Here is a 15,587-nt window from a genome sequence, read left to right on the forward strand (position 1 = left end):
AATTTCTCTCTGGACGGCGCCACGGCAGATGAAGAGGACCGCAAGGCATGAGGACACAAAAAACAACACCTTTATATGTGCAAATCCATGCTTTGCAAAAAAAAAAAAAAAAACCCCATCGCCGCATCAATTCTGGAACTTTGGTCTGACCAGAGACCAGCAATATAATTTTTTCAGCCTTATCTAGCTCAAGACGTAATCTCGATAAGGCACAAGGTTTTCTCAATGAAGTTACAACTCAAATGCCGCTGGAAATCGGGAAAGACAAGAAAGTGCAAAGAGCCGTAAAGGCAGCGCTAATTGTTGAAGAGGAAAATGAAGATGACGACTGGCAGCTGGCGCCGCCACCACCTTATGCCCCAGTGATGCTAAGTGCACCGTCATCATGGGGAGCATCGGGTATGGCTGCGGCAGAATCTCTGTATAGAGGATTATCGAGACAATTAAGAGATGAGTTGGGGCAGGCTTCAACAAGTACCACGACGACAGAGAGACCAACTGAAAGTCATGCATCACCGAGGCGGATAGCCACTAAAAGCATCACTCATGTCAAAGAAATGAGTCCCAAGAGTTCAAGTGTCATAATTAATGTTGACAATGATCATGAAGATGATGGGAATGTACTGCAAATGCCGCAAGAGAATTCCCGGGACAAAATGATGGACCAGTACATGTGTACCGACCCTGGTCAGCGACCGATTTAAGTGTCATTGTGAGGTCCATGCCCCAGTCGGGATGATCCTCATAAATTTCACATAATATATATATAATTTTTGGTGAATAAACATTGTTTTGCATTCCAAATTTTTGTCAAACAAATTGTCAATAATAATAATTGTCAATAAAATGTGTCAATAATAAACCAGCATATGTAGATATGAATGTCCTGTTCGATATATGGTTGTGGCTGAAGGGCTATTACTCCAATTTAAACAAAGCCAATTGGCCATACTCGGAATATGGATCAAAAGCATAAGATAGGAAAATATCGGCCTGCTTAAACAAGCACTGGAAATTGTGCCCACTGGAATCGATTGGGGCAAAATTCAGGAATGCAAACAGAAGCTTGACGAAGATTCGACGGACTATTTAGAACGATTGCGGACGGTGTTTAGGAAACATTCAGGAATGAAAGGTGATGCAGGTGAAAAATGCCTCTTCCACGTTTTCATAAACGGGCTAAATGCAAAATTACAGTCCGATGTAAAGAAAACATGCTGGGAGTGGGAAACAAAAGATACAATGGCCCTTTTGCCAAATGTCACCCATTGCTTTCGCTAAATGGACCAAAAAGGAGCAGACACTGCCACAAGATTGATGCAAAGTGTTGAAGCTTCTAATAAGTTAATGCAGTTGCAATAAGTGCAATGCAAAAGGAAGGGGATAGAGGGTATCGCAAGCAATAGAGAGGTACGCGAGGTAATCGTGGCCAAGGATCTAACAACACCATATGTGGGCAGGAACACATGCCACGGGTACGGCCAAGTTGGACATTGAGCCAAGCAGTGCCCAAACAAAGGTATGCCTGCACGACGGCCAATCCAAAACCCAAATTTTAACCCATGGCCCCAAAATCAGGCTGTGTGGATTATGCAAAACCCCTTCACACCATAACAACAATAGGTGTGCCTGGGCCAAACATCAGCATTACGGTTACCAACTTCTAAACCTTCCGAAGAACCGACCCTTACTATGAAGGTATCAGGGCAAGAAATCCCCTTCCTAATAGATACAGGCGCCCCACGCTCGACAATTATGCAGAGTGGCTTCCCAAATGTTCTGCTGTCACAAGCACATATAAATGCAATTGGGTTATCAGGAATACCAATATCAACTCCTGTAACAAAAAATTACATGTGGAATGAGGACCTTGTCAGGACAGCGTGCATTCCTGCTAGCAGCAGATACTCTGGTCAACTTATTGGGCAGCGATTTGCTATGCAGACTAAATTGCACAGTAAAATGTTCTCCTAATGGGGCTTATTTAGAAATGCCTGAGTCATCATGTGACACTGTTTTTAATTTTCTGCAGACAACCACTGAAACCGTTGTGTATTGGTGGACTTTGGATAACGACGAGCTTTCTCGTACTTTGAGGGCTCATTTTGTAAAATTGACGAATTGTGTGTCTCAAGTACAGGACTGGATAACTCAACCAGATAGACCTTTCGCAGTGGAAACCTCATCTGCACTGTACATCATAATATGACACAAAAGGTGATGATGCAGATTATGCAGAGAGAGTGTCTCCACGCCTACAAAAAAAGGTATGACGTAACATTGGGATCACTGTGGATAGGACAACAGGGAATAGGTATGGAAGTACACCTGTTAAAGGAACAATTGGATCTGTTTAAACAACTGCATGAGATAACGCCGCACATGACTTTGGCCGAGGGATATCTGGCTGAGGATATAGGTCCAATGATCACGAGGCTAAAAACAGTCTCTGAAGGATGAGGCAATAGCTTCAGGAGCTTTCCATGATGCCCAACTCTGGCAAATTGGCTCCGATGGATTCCGATGGGAAAGGAAGAGTGAGGCGACTTCCTCCACATTCATGGTGATTGACATCCTGCATGTGGCTGTCATAAATGCCTCTCGTGACCAACTAGATCAGGTTCTGAACCGTCTATGGACAACGCATCCAAATGAATGATGTAGAACGAATTAAAATATGCGACCAGGCAAAATTACGATAGACACATTATTTTTCATCTGTACTCCCATGAAACGCATGGCCTCGCTCAAGCGGTACTCACACCGAAGCATTGAGATAAGATGCGTCCCATTGCTTACTATGGCACAAAATTGGGACCCTGTGGCTTCAGGATTTCCACCGTGTTTGAGGGCAGCAGCAGCAGCAACCTCCTATGCAGTACAAGCTACAGAATCAATTGTTCTAGGCACAACGTTAATCCTTCTGGTGCCACATGCTGTTACCACTGTCCTATTAAGAACAAATATGCACCATTTGTCAGCTTCAAGAGCTACCACATATACACTTGTGTTAATAGCTGTGACGCACAACATAATTCGGCGATGTCCACCACTGAACCCTACTTCTCTTTTGCCTACCACAGAAGATGTATAGCCGCATGACTGTGAGGAGGTCGTGATGCATATGCTAATGCCACGACCTGACGAGAGACAATCCACTCCAAAATTATGATTTGGTGTTGTATGTTGATGGGTCATAATCACGTGTATCTGTCTCCTATAATTTTATAGGCCTGAGCTCCGCCACAGCAGCTGAGTTGCTTTTTACAATAACTCAATTTCGCACTGCCCTTGTAATGATCTTAGACCTTCCAACCCCCAGGAGTACCTCTGGCAGCAACTTCCCCTCCCCTATTCCCCTAACTCTTGTTTGTCTGTGTGTTATACCCTTCTCCAAACAGTGACGACTCCATCTTCAACTCTCTCTCAAACAACAAAGACCAACATTTCCCACTCATCCCAACTCTCTCTCTTCTCCATATGTGGCAAATTTCAATTGTCACCATGCAAATTGGCTGGGTGTTGGTACCTCTATCAGCCATGGCAATTCAGGAAAGGACTTCTGTGACTCCATGGGACTGATACGATCTGCGAACTTTCCGATCCAGATTTGTCCCAATGGCAAATTCTCCCTTCTGGACGAGGTTGTTGTTGTTTTGTATGCAGCTTGTGGCTACTTGGTTGCATCATCTTCTGTGGGTGCAGCTGTTCTGCTGATGCAATGCCTGATGCAATGCCCCGTTACCAATAAGCTGGTATGCATTTTGACGACCTCACAAGGGTGGCAGGCTGAGTCAAACCACCTGGTGTCAATTTAACGTTAATTCAGAGGCTCAAACTCAAGACCTTAATATCTTAAGCCAGCCCCCTCAACCATTAAGCCTACACCAGGCTTTATGGACGAGGTGATATATTTGGTTCTGGACTTTCTGAACACCAGACCAAGTGATGAGAAACTTCCTGCAAATTTCTCCTGCTCTTCCTCTGCTCCAATTCGTTCATCTGTCCATATGCCTGTGAGAGTGAACATCTCTCTGGAAATATTCAGAGAGATGCTTCAGCGCCGGCGAGTATGGGAGTTCACTCAGGCAGATTGACCAGGGACTGCAAGCAGCCGTCTATCTCTCTTTAGCACTGGTATCCTAAATCTACTGCCTCTGATGGTATCCTATATCCCCAGCACATTGGATGTAGGGTCAAAGTGGGGCCACTCCACCAATGGTGAGTGAGAGTGGAGTGGTGTAATTCTCACCCAGTGACGTTGGCATGCGACTTTCTATTAAGTGGGATGCAGGCGAAGATGCTCTCGCTGCCTGCTTACATTTATCCCAGCACCATGGGGAGCACGATGCAGCTGTGAGCCCGAGTGCTGGTGAGGCAGATTCAGCAGAGACCACGCCTGCCAACACCACGAATCTATGCCGGGTGGCGTTCCTTCCCCCCTGCTGAAGGGAACAACTGTGGACTTGAAAACAAGTCGGTTTGCCCAGAAGTTTTTTTTTTTCTTGTGAATGTCCCTCGTCTATCTCTTGTATCAGGCCCAGATAAGGCTTGGGCTACTTGAGGACTGACAATTTGTTCCTTCAATTGTGGGCGTATACCGGGTAGTTGTGCAAGGGGAATTATTGTTGGCCTACATATTTTTCATGCTTTGCTACCTTTTATTTCCACTCCATGGCATTTTCAATAAGCAATATAAACTCGATTTGGTCTATGGGTGAATTGTGGTTGTCCTGGTGGCTTCATCTGTTAGTTTTGTACAACCTGTTAAAGGTCAATTGGTCACGGTCTCCGACCCGCCAAACTATCACATTACGTGATGTGACTTTGTTTGCTCAGCCAAGGATTAAGATCAGTCATGTGATCACTCATTAGCATGTCCCTCACTCACTTTGGGGAATCCAATCTGTATGGTAACAAGGTCAAAGGTCATCAAATGCAAATGTAACAGGGTGCATTTGAGGTAGATGAAGGTTGCGGTCGTTTTGACACTAACTGGATTCGAACCAGGCAACCAGTGCAGACTATGGGGCGGGGGGAGGGGGGGCTGTAACAATATTATGTTTTAGGAATCACCAAATACTGGACAATTTATAAATGGAATTGTCATACGTGTGTGTGTGTGTGTGTGTGTGTGTGTGTGTGTGTGTGTGTGTGTGTGTGTGTGTGTGTGTGTGTGTGTGTGTGTGTGTGTGTGTGTCTGTGTCTGTCAGCCAAATTCAAACCAAAGCCTCAATATCCTATTCTGAAATACTAATCTCGCTCTGAAGTGAAACTCTTAAACTTTATCTTCTATGCGATGTTAAGAATCAGCCTCACCTCCAGAAATGAAACTGCCTCCATCTTCTTGAGTGATGCTTTGAGGGTGGATTCTTCTTCACAGAGAGAATCCATCTCCTGTTGCAAGTTCTCCCTCTGGTGTTCAAGGTGAGAAAGCTTCACACTCTGTCTCTCACTGAGCCACCTCTTCATGTGATTTACCTTTTCATCCACAGCTCGATACATCTCTCTCCTCTCCCCCTCCAGCCTTTCCTCCTTCTCTTTGCCCGACACCTGGAGAAAATCATTTACGAATGTTTGTTAAAGTTTCACTGAAAATTATAGAGGTTAAAATTACAACAAAGCGACTTTAGGATCCGTTTTGAAGGAAACAAGACCGAAAGTCTAACAGCGGCGTAGCCGGGCTTGTTTGATACTTTCGTTGAAGAGGATGGTATGACCTGGGTGGAGATACCAGTCAGCAAATAATGTAAATATTAAATTATTTTGAAGTACTCCAAGTCTCCAAGCTTTCTGTCACCATGGAAGTGAAGTGATTGCATCGAGACACTGACACCGGTTTATTCTATATGTTGGTCAGTTCATCAACATTATCAAAGTGACCTGAGCACCATCCCGACACATCCCAGTGCGTGCGTTACGGAATGAGGTGTTTTACGGCGGTCGCAGTGCAAATCCTGCCACCAACATCCTTGAGAGGACCCAGTGAGTTGGTACTCATTTTACAGACCTCGGAAGGATGACAGGCTGAGTCAACCTCACCTGATGTGAATCCAATAGCTGACCAGGATTCAAACTCAGGACCCGAGTATCCCAAGCCCTCCACACTAACCGCTAGCCAACACGAGGCAGGGTGGTTGGAGGCAGTCATAAGAAATGCTTCAATGTTTGGAGCCCTGAATCAAAGGTTTAATTAGTAATGATCTGGGGGGCATGCACTCCCCCCCCCCTCCCCCATCATGTATAATCACCCTGTTCTCATAATTTCAGTCCCCCCCCCCAATCATCAAGTGTGATAATTTGCCCCAACCAGGTATATGACGTAATATATGAACGTTCCCTGAAGGGTGTTGAAGGAAACATAACGAGCAAAGCCAAATGGCATTACTTACATTCCACCTTTCAGAAGCGTAATTATCGGCTGTAAAACTCACCCGATATGTGGGATAAATATGTGAGGGACATACACACACACACACACACATGCGGAGAGACAAACGCTGTAAACACAGGAACCAAACATCAACGCCAAAAAAATAGTTTGTTTAATCGCGAATTTGCCAGGTCTAAAAGCCTCTTTGCGAGTTTGAAGAAGAGGAAGAAGCGCTAATGTTGGGATTATTCACACAGCAGTTTAAACGGAAACATTTATTATTCTACAACAGCAGAAACCCTTTAGAACAGGGGGTTCTTAACCTGTGGTCCAAACAATGGTCCAAAAATCGGGCCAAAAACTATACATAGCACGATATCTCAAAAGAGTTATGGACGGATTCGGGCGAAACTTGGACAGGTTGTGTATGTGACAAGGAAGAATCGATTCAATTTTGGTGAAGATCCGGATCCAGCTAGTTGAGTTTTTAAAGTGATTCTTCACCATTGAGTGATGTGGCCAACCAGGCGGAGGAATGCTCTCCACAGAGTGCCGTTCTACTTTTCACGTGTTTTACTTCATGTGTTTCACGTGTTTGTTTGTTTCAGACTGAATGAAAAACGTACAGGTAGAGCATACAGATTGTGATACATGACAGGTTCAACGATATGCCCGGCGTCCTGCCGTAATGACATGACATCATCCCTGCCAGGTAACCAGATCCTCAGCTCTGATTGGTGTACATTTGAGGGGACATACATACATACATACATACATGCATTTGGACAGACAAACATGACTGTTCTAGACGGCTTTACCCGATGGGCGACGCTGTAAAAATAAAGTAGAAATGGAAACACTCCCGGCTGCAATGCTGGTCAGTTCCACCAAACCACGGGGTTTCAACATTTCCCAAGTCCAAATTCGTATTAATGAGACAATTTTTGATGTATTATTGAATCAAAAAGTATGGGTCTGAAATATGAATGCAAGTTGAAAGAAAACATGAAAACATCTTCCTGAGAACAAACAGTAAGGATTGAAAGTCTCTTATAAACATCTCAATGCAATTGTTTCTGCGATCACCTGGAATGTTATTTTATTTTATTCCCATCCATCTTGATTCTCTTCTTATTGTTTTATCCAATTTTAATTTGTTATAATGTAAAAAAAAATTCCAATAAGCCTCAATCTTGTTTCACAATCAATGTAAATATACGAAAAAGATGATAATCTCTTAAAATGCAGATTGTAATGTTTTTCCATGTTATATTTTCATTTTATTATGATGACAGCCAATCATCGATGTCCCTTACCTGTGTATCCCGGACCTCTTGATGCACCTGCTGAATCTGGGACCCAACTTGCTTTATCGACTCAACGATAGGAGGATACTTTGCAGCCAAAATTCCCTGCATGGATTAAAGAAACTTCAGTTAACAAAATAAAAAAACAAAATTTATATGGAAATTAAATATTTCTCAATCATTTTAAATATCGACTTGAAATACATTTGTAGGAAATATCACAATGATTGTAGATTACGAGTTGAACCTGGAAAAATGTCCTTGATTTAAATGACGCCGATGCAGGATGAAATCAAAAAAGAGGAACATGAACTCGAATGTGGACTCTGGAATCATTTCCTAGCAGGAGGATTGCTGGCGAGAAGAAAAGGGAACCACCTTTCGAGGCCATTTCCACCCGCAGAGCGGGGGTTGGCCTTTTTTTGGGCACCGTGGTCCCCTTTTCGAAACAATGTTTTATGGCCTGATGCCCTTCCTCCCGCCAACCCTGTTGGTCACCTCTTGCGACACACAGGGAATTACCAGTGAACTGGTACTCAATTTTCCGACCCTGGAAGGATGACAGGCTGAATCAACCCCCCTGGCGTTAATTCAACGATCGACCGGGTTTCGAAACCAGGATCCTCGGATCCCAAGCCGGCACCCTAACCGCTAAGCCAACCCCAGGCTGGCGAGACTGTGCTGAATTAATAACTACGAGACATTAGCACGACAAGACATTTATGTTAATCTGCGAAGGAAGCACATCATGTGGTTAAGAGAATTTGGGTTAAAATATTGATTTGTGAATATGATTGGATAAATATGGAAATAAGCTAAACCCCACACTCTTGTATCCATAAACTACAATCCACCATTATAAACGAGAAAGATGTTGCACTCGGAGTGCATTCCGACATACAGGCCCGGGCGTTACCTCAATGTGTCTGCCGTCCCTTACATAGACGTTAAAACTGGGTGTCCTCTCTGGTCTTATTAGTTGGTGGATGTTAAAGTTCCAACACTGTCCTTTGTAAAGCATCGGCGAGTTATCACTGGTAACGTAATCAAATTCCGAATTCATTCCTGGACCACAGGTAGCAAGTGGTCTGCTCTTCTTTGAGAGTCCTCAACACCAGGTTACATTGCTGGCTATGTGCGACAATGGTTACAGTCTCGGCCGGTTATTTCAAATGATTATTGTCGACTGTCTTTTTAAAACAAGGAGGGTAACCAATTCGTTCATATATCTATCTATTTTCTATATTTATAAAGTTTTTGTTTGTTTGTTTGCGCAAGCTAATCTCCTGAACGGTGAAAGATAGGAGGGGGGTTTTAGGCTAGGTGGCGAGACCGGTCGAGGACGCATCGGCCGGGCCAGGCCCATTTCGCAATTAAAAGCTGAGCTGAATTATAGTCACGTGAAAATGTAAGTACACCCCATGTAAAGTTTTGACTTTTTCAACATATTTCAACATACAGCTATTTGATCTTCATTTCAACAATATAGATAAAGGTGATATAATATAACAAATATCATGAAACATTTACATTTTGTAGTCCATTGTATAATTTAAATAAACATAAATGCAAATTTCACATGTGGAAAAAGTAAGTACAATTAAAAGCCGAGCTGAATGATAGTAGTCAATCTTCTACGGCCGCAAGTAAAAGCTGAATTATAGTAGTCAATCTTCTACAGCCACAAGTAAAAGCTGAATTATAGTAGAAAATTCATTCAAAAAGAACCTGGGCAACGCCGGGTGCATTCAGCTAGTTTCATTATAAAGCCAAAACCAATTCCTGAGCAAATTACACAGAAATGAGAAAAATATTTTTGAACTGATTCAGATACCTTGAATTCAGCAAGAGCCACCTCCACAGGTACAACTTCATGGTCCTGATGTTCAGCTTTACACAACAGAGACACCAAGCTCTCATCGTCCTTGCAGTAGAAGTGGATCGAGTTCCCATGCTCGGTACATCCGGGATCTTCCACTTTCATTTCCGGCTCCACAAGGTTGTGCCCTTTGTGTTTAGGGGGCTTCACGTGTCTCTCACAGCACACGGTCTCATATGGTACACACCGCATGGCTGCCTCTTCATTACACTCCTCACAGTGACTCTCACAGCCTCCCACATTCACCATCCTGTTCACTGTGACATCATCACCTTCACCATCCTTTCCCTCAGCCTGACCCCCAACACTTTGACGACCTTCACCTTCTCTCAGCTTCATCTGTTCTACCAACCTTGCAAGGATCACATTCTTATGGAGTTTTGTTTTTTGAGGAAAAACCTCACGACAATTTGGCCAAAGACAGGCAGTGGATTCTTCTCTGCTTTCCCAATAATTCTCGAGACAGGAACAACAAAATGAGTGTCCGCAAGGCAGTGCAACTGGCTCTTCAAACAGCTGCAAACAGTTGGCACATGTGAGCTCATTGGAGCTATCTTCGAAATAAGAATAAGACGCCATTTCCCCAGGAAGAGAGAGATGGAACCTGCTGGTCAGATAGGGTTACAAAAGAGACAGCATTAGCAAATCTTAAACAATACTCAGTTGTCAACTTAGAAAACAAGACACACCCCAACCAATCCACATGAAAAACAATCACCCTGGTGATGTTCCTTCCCTCCCCACCCACTAGCATCACCTCCTCCCCCTCTCCCCACTCCTCCAGCCAATGAACACAAGTTGATAATCTCTAAGAGATGGAATTATTGTAAATAAAAAAATAATAAAGAAGACTTTTGGCCATCGTAAGCGGCCAACATGGCGGCTCCTCACTCACAACAGGCACGCCATCGTTCGGTGGCAAAGCCCATGGCAGTGAGGAGCCTTCGGCTGTCAGTTCCTCTTTTTGTAGAGAAAGTCAAGGATCATGTAAAAGGTACAACACAGAATGGATCAGGATGGAACAGAACATAAAGGATCTAAATATCGAGGGCAGAGAAGATTATCGTTGCACATGTGGGACGATCTGAGATGGTGGTGAACAACTAGGTTGAAAACCTGAATGGGAGAATGAGATTTAAGATTTTGTGAGTTTCACCAGAAGGAGGTCGATGATGAAAGCTGATCGGTCTGGAGTTAAGGTGTTTCCGATTTTGCACCTTTTTATGTAATGTGGTGATGCTGGCTGATTTCCAAGCAGATGGAAGATGACCTAGACTCCTAGAGCAAATGAAAGGGTGAAAGGGGCAGAAAAGGGAAGTGCAAGAGCAGAAAAGTCAGTTTTTAGGACACGTGAGCTGATGCCATCCGGTCTGGTTACAAAATCAGTCAAGGGTTGCGAGAAACCTCAATCTTAACAGGTCCAAAATGCACAAAATGAGTCCAGGGACAGTCGGACACAACTGGGGAGGGTGGGTACATACAGAAAATGAGGGGTTGCGGACACAATAAGCAATCACAGAATTGAGGCATTCGGCCTTCTCATGAGTGGAGTCGGCCATGGTGCCATTTCAAGAGAGGGAAGTGAGGAATAGGGAGCATAATCTGGAGACAGACTTAATGAGGTGCGACCAGGTTTGAGAGGAGGGAGATAAGTTTGAGAGGAGGGAGATAAGTTTGAAAGTTCATTCTTGTGGTTGGACAGATGTTTTTTGTCTCTCCTGAGAGTGGACACACACATGTTGCGGGCTTTGTGGAATGATCTGAGATTGCTTTCAGTTGGGTTTGCTTTCCAGGAAGAGAAGGGAAGCTGTTTCAGAGCAACTGCCTCGCCACAGGATTCCGTGTCCCATGGGCGGCTATTTTCGGACAACTGAAGACGAGATGGGATGGATCTGTGCAAAAGATGGAGTAGCTTCTTCTGGAAGAATTCCCAGGCTGATTTGATACCGGGGGCAGGAAAAAAATAGGAGAACAATCCTGGAATGATTCTGTGCTTTCTATTATTCTGTGATTATGTGATTGCATGCAATCTACCCTTATAAGTACCAAGTGTAATTTCAAACAAACCATTCATTAATGTGATGGTAGAGAGCGGACATGATGGGATAAATGTTCTCATGTGTCCGAGTTTCTTATTTATCCAAATATTACAAACACAGATGCATCAAATTAAACAAACATCTCTCTTCTTGTTGACAACAAACAGAGCTAATGACATTTTAAACACAAAGAGGAGGGCGAGGCCTTTTCATACAAGAGGATTACGAGTGTGCCAAGTCTTTTATCACAACGTACACATCAAATATGTATTGGTCCTTCAGAGGGATGAAACTGACCACTTCGACATTGCATTGGTTATCAAGTGTGAACAACCTTCGTCACCCGAAGCTGTACACGAAATGGTCCTGTTGAACGACACTCGAGGGTGATAACTGAAGCTGTCATGTAATGATATGTGAGGTCAAGTCTTTGGCCATGTCATGTCTTGCATCTCGTCAAGCTGGTTATTCCAAATATCCTCTGGTGTCCTGTCAGGGTGGGCTTCTTTCTGATTACCAACCTTGGTCTCCCCAGGTTTGTAAACAAAGATTAAAATGGATATTTCATTTGAGGCCAAATTTAACTGCTTTAATTATCGACAGGCCCAGTCCTATTCCTGATCTTCATCAATGATCCATCTGACCCTCGAGAACTATTTGCTGATGATTCCATCTTCTGCCGTGACATCCCTCATCCTTCAGACAGGCAGGCTGCAGCCACTTCCCTCTCTTCAGACCTTGACAAAATGATAAGCTGGTCAAGTCAAACACTTGGAATATGTCTTTCAATCCTGATAAATGTCATACAATCTATCCATCCGCCTCGATCCATCCGTGTGTGTCTGTCTCTGTCTCTCTCTCTGTGTGTGAAAGGACAATCTGTCAAACCCTCCGATCTACTTTCTTAACAATCATCTGGAGGAAGTTCAGTTATTCAAAGTCCTGCGTCTCACTATCAGCGATTATCTTTCTTGGGCAAATCACATTTCAAAGTCGGCCTCCAAAACCAGCCGCCAACTGGACATCCTCTGTCGTACAAAGTCCTTCCTTGGCACACCTGAAATATTATCCACCTTCATCCACAGCTTGATGGAGTATTGCTCTCCCCTCTGGGCTGGCTTCCCTGCATCACACCATACTCAGCTTGTCGCTATGGAAACCAAGACCTATAAGATTACTGGAATCTCCTACGATGAAGCGGAGTCTTTGGGATTATCACTCCGACATTGCAGACAAATCGGGGGATCTCTCTGTCTTCTACCGCCTCCTCTCTGGTCTTGCACCTTGTGCTCTATATGTGCTTTTTCCCACCTCCAACCCCCTACCCAGGTTTCTGCACATCTCACATGGTCCACCATCAACCCCCTTCTGGTGAGACAACCGAAATCCAGGATCACTGCTCACCTCCACTCATTTGTTCCTCTCCCCCCCCCCCCCAACCCCCATCACCTCCCCCACCTATGGAACAAACTCCCACATCTTTTTCAATCTCATTCCTCCATCCAGGTCTTCAAGACAACCGTTCACCACCACCTCAGATCATCCCCCATTCCAAAACCATTAACTTTTCTACCCTGATTGATCGCCTCTACACCCCAATCCCTCATCCTTCCAAATTTCCAATTTTCCCTCCTTTATCCATATTGTCCACCCCATGCATCCTCTCCTATCCCCCATTCCCCCCACCCTATTGTTTGTCCAAGTCTCCCTCCATTTTTTCCCTCAACGCAGCTGTTTGTGTTTCCCCCCTTACCTCTCTCTCCTGTTCCTTTTGTCCTGATCCGTTCAGAGTGCTCGTACTAGCTCTTACACGAGCCTCGACTGTGTATACAAAAATAATAATAAAAACAGTTCAAGCAGTTGATAAGGAAAAGATGAAAACAGTCTTTATCTTTCCTTATAAAAAAACCCTTGGTGCCTCCTCCATCACCTCCACCACCGAAGGTATTTGTGAACACGACATCTCAAAAAGTTGTGGACTGATTTGGATGGAATTTGGTGAGCAGGTTGGGTACGTGACAAGGAAGAGGTAATTCAATTTTGGTGAAGATTTGAATTCCGGATCCGGATCTGGGAACTTTTTCATGATTCTTCACCATGTCCACAGAGAGATCGAGCAAAAAAAAAAAACCGGCATATAGCAGGATATCTCAAAAAGTTGTGGACGGATTTGTACGAAACTTGGTGGACAGGTTGGGTGTCTGACAAGGACAAATAGATTAGATTTTGGTGAATATCTGAATATGGATTTGGATATGAGAATTATTTAATTTATCCAGTGATTCTTCACCATTGAATTATAATAATTATATCAGATATGGCTAACCAGGTGGAGGTATGTGCCCTCTGAGTGCCGTTCTCGTCTCGGTCTGCATTCTTTGACTTACCTGGTAACATGATTAAAAGAGGTACATGCTCATTCTGATCAACTCTTTCACGAGCCTCGATCTTGTATACAAAAAAAAAAAAAAACAAAAAAAAAAAAAAAAACAGTATCACATTACCTGTACTACGCACAAGTGCGTGGTCGGTGTTCGTGGTGCGTTGTTGGTGTGCGTGTGCATCGGACTCACCGTATCACTATCAGGTGTGTACTGAAGGCTGAGGCTTCACCAACAAAGACAACAGATGTACAAAGGAAGAAACAAAACGTTTTCGTCCTTCAAGGAATAAAATAATAAAATCTATAACCGGATAAACTTTCCTGTGGTTATGGAACCGGTCCAGGAAGTGAACGCCTTAATCAGTGACGTCATTCGTTAACGCAGTGACGTCATTCGGGGAAGTGAACAACGTTCCGAGAATCGACGTCTTTATCTTCTCAGGGTGGATACACTTACTGCAACGAAGAAGTTCTCCACAAAATTGGGATTAATAACAATGACGTCCCTGCAAAATAATATATTTTCAGCTTTACTCACCAAATAAACTTGATTTAACTCACCAAATAAACTCGATTTAACTCACCAAATAAACTCGATTTAACTCACCAAAAAAAACTTGATTTAACTCACCAAATAAACTCGATTTAACTCACCAAATAAACTTGATTTAACTCACCAAATAAACTTGATTTAACTCACCAAATAAACTTGATTTAACTCACCAAATAAACTCGATTTAACTCACCAAATAAACTTGATTTAACTCACCAAATAAACTTGATTTAACTCACCAAATAAACTTGATTTAACTCACCAAATAAACTTGATTTAACTCACCAAATAAACTTGATTTAACTCACCAAATAAACTCGATTTAACTCACCAAATAAACTCGATTTAACTCACCAAATAAACTTGATTTAACTCACCAAATAAACTTGATTTAACTCACCAAATAAACTTGATTTAACTCACCAAATAAACTCGATTTAACTCACCAAATAAACTTGATTTAACTCACCAAATAAACTTGATTTAACTCACCAAATAAACTCGATTTAACTCACCAAATAAACTTGATTTAACTCACCAAATAAACTTGATTTAACTCACCAAATAAACTTGATTTAACTCACCAAATAAACTCGATTTAACACCAAATAAACTTGATTTAACTCACCAAATAAACTTGATTTAACTCACCAAATAAACTCGATTTAACACCAAATAAACTTGAATCCTTGTGATGTTTCCGGTTACACTCGAGCTTGCCGAGTCGATGGAAAAGCTCAACACTGTTTTTGTCTTCTTCGTGGAACCGCCCACCAAGGTGCGACCTCCCACTAATGGGCGGGGCTTCCAAACAACATGAGGTAAGTGGGTTCACGCACCAATGTGTGACCTCCCACTAATGGGCGGGGCTTCCAATTAACATGAAGCGTTTATCCCATCTCAACAAAACAACACAAATGGTCATGGAGGGGTGGGGTTGGCGGAGGTTCCTGGCAGTGCATTTTAAATTGCCCCCCTCCTCATCCCCGTTATAAGGTTTTGTATTAATGGTGATTAAATTGCTGAAATTTTAACATCTGACAATGTTCGAAC

At 43.1% G+C, this 15,587-nt stretch overlaps 1 protein-coding gene across 5 annotated transcripts in view; it reads right to left on the minus strand.

The window, feature by feature from the left end:
* The window catches only part of LOC137412449 (E3 ubiquitin/ISG15 ligase TRIM25-like), a 48,371-nt gene extending 33,085 nt beyond the window's left edge, over window positions 1-15,286 (minus strand). Inside the window, exons 1-4 of one of the 5 annotated variants that reach the window (XM_078770152.1) lie at window positions 15,207-15,286; window positions 9,515-10,163; window positions 7,690-7,785; window positions 5,320-5,553 (exon numbers count right to left, since the gene is read on the minus strand). In XM_078770152.1, the coding sequence (XP_078626278.1) occupies window positions 5,320-5,553; window positions 7,690-7,785; window positions 9,515-10,138 (954 nt within the window). In that variant the 5' untranslated portion in view covers window positions 10,139-10,163; window positions 15,207-15,286. Of the gene's footprint in view, window positions 1-5,319; window positions 5,554-7,689; window positions 7,786-9,514; window positions 10,167-14,102; window positions 14,368-15,206 lie in introns of those variants that run through there. The other 4 variants (XM_078770151.1, XM_078770153.1, XM_078770150.1 and 1 more) reach the window with 4 other exon arrangements.
* Window positions 15,287-15,587: the final 301 nt, after the last annotated feature.

Source organism: Myxine glutinosa, chromosome 1 (assembly GCF_964187855.1).
Source record: "Myxine glutinosa chromosome 1, kmMyxGlut1.1, whole genome shotgun sequence".
NCBI classification, from domain to species: domain Eukaryota; kingdom Metazoa; phylum Chordata; class Myxini; order Myxiniformes; family Myxinidae; genus Myxine; species Myxine glutinosa.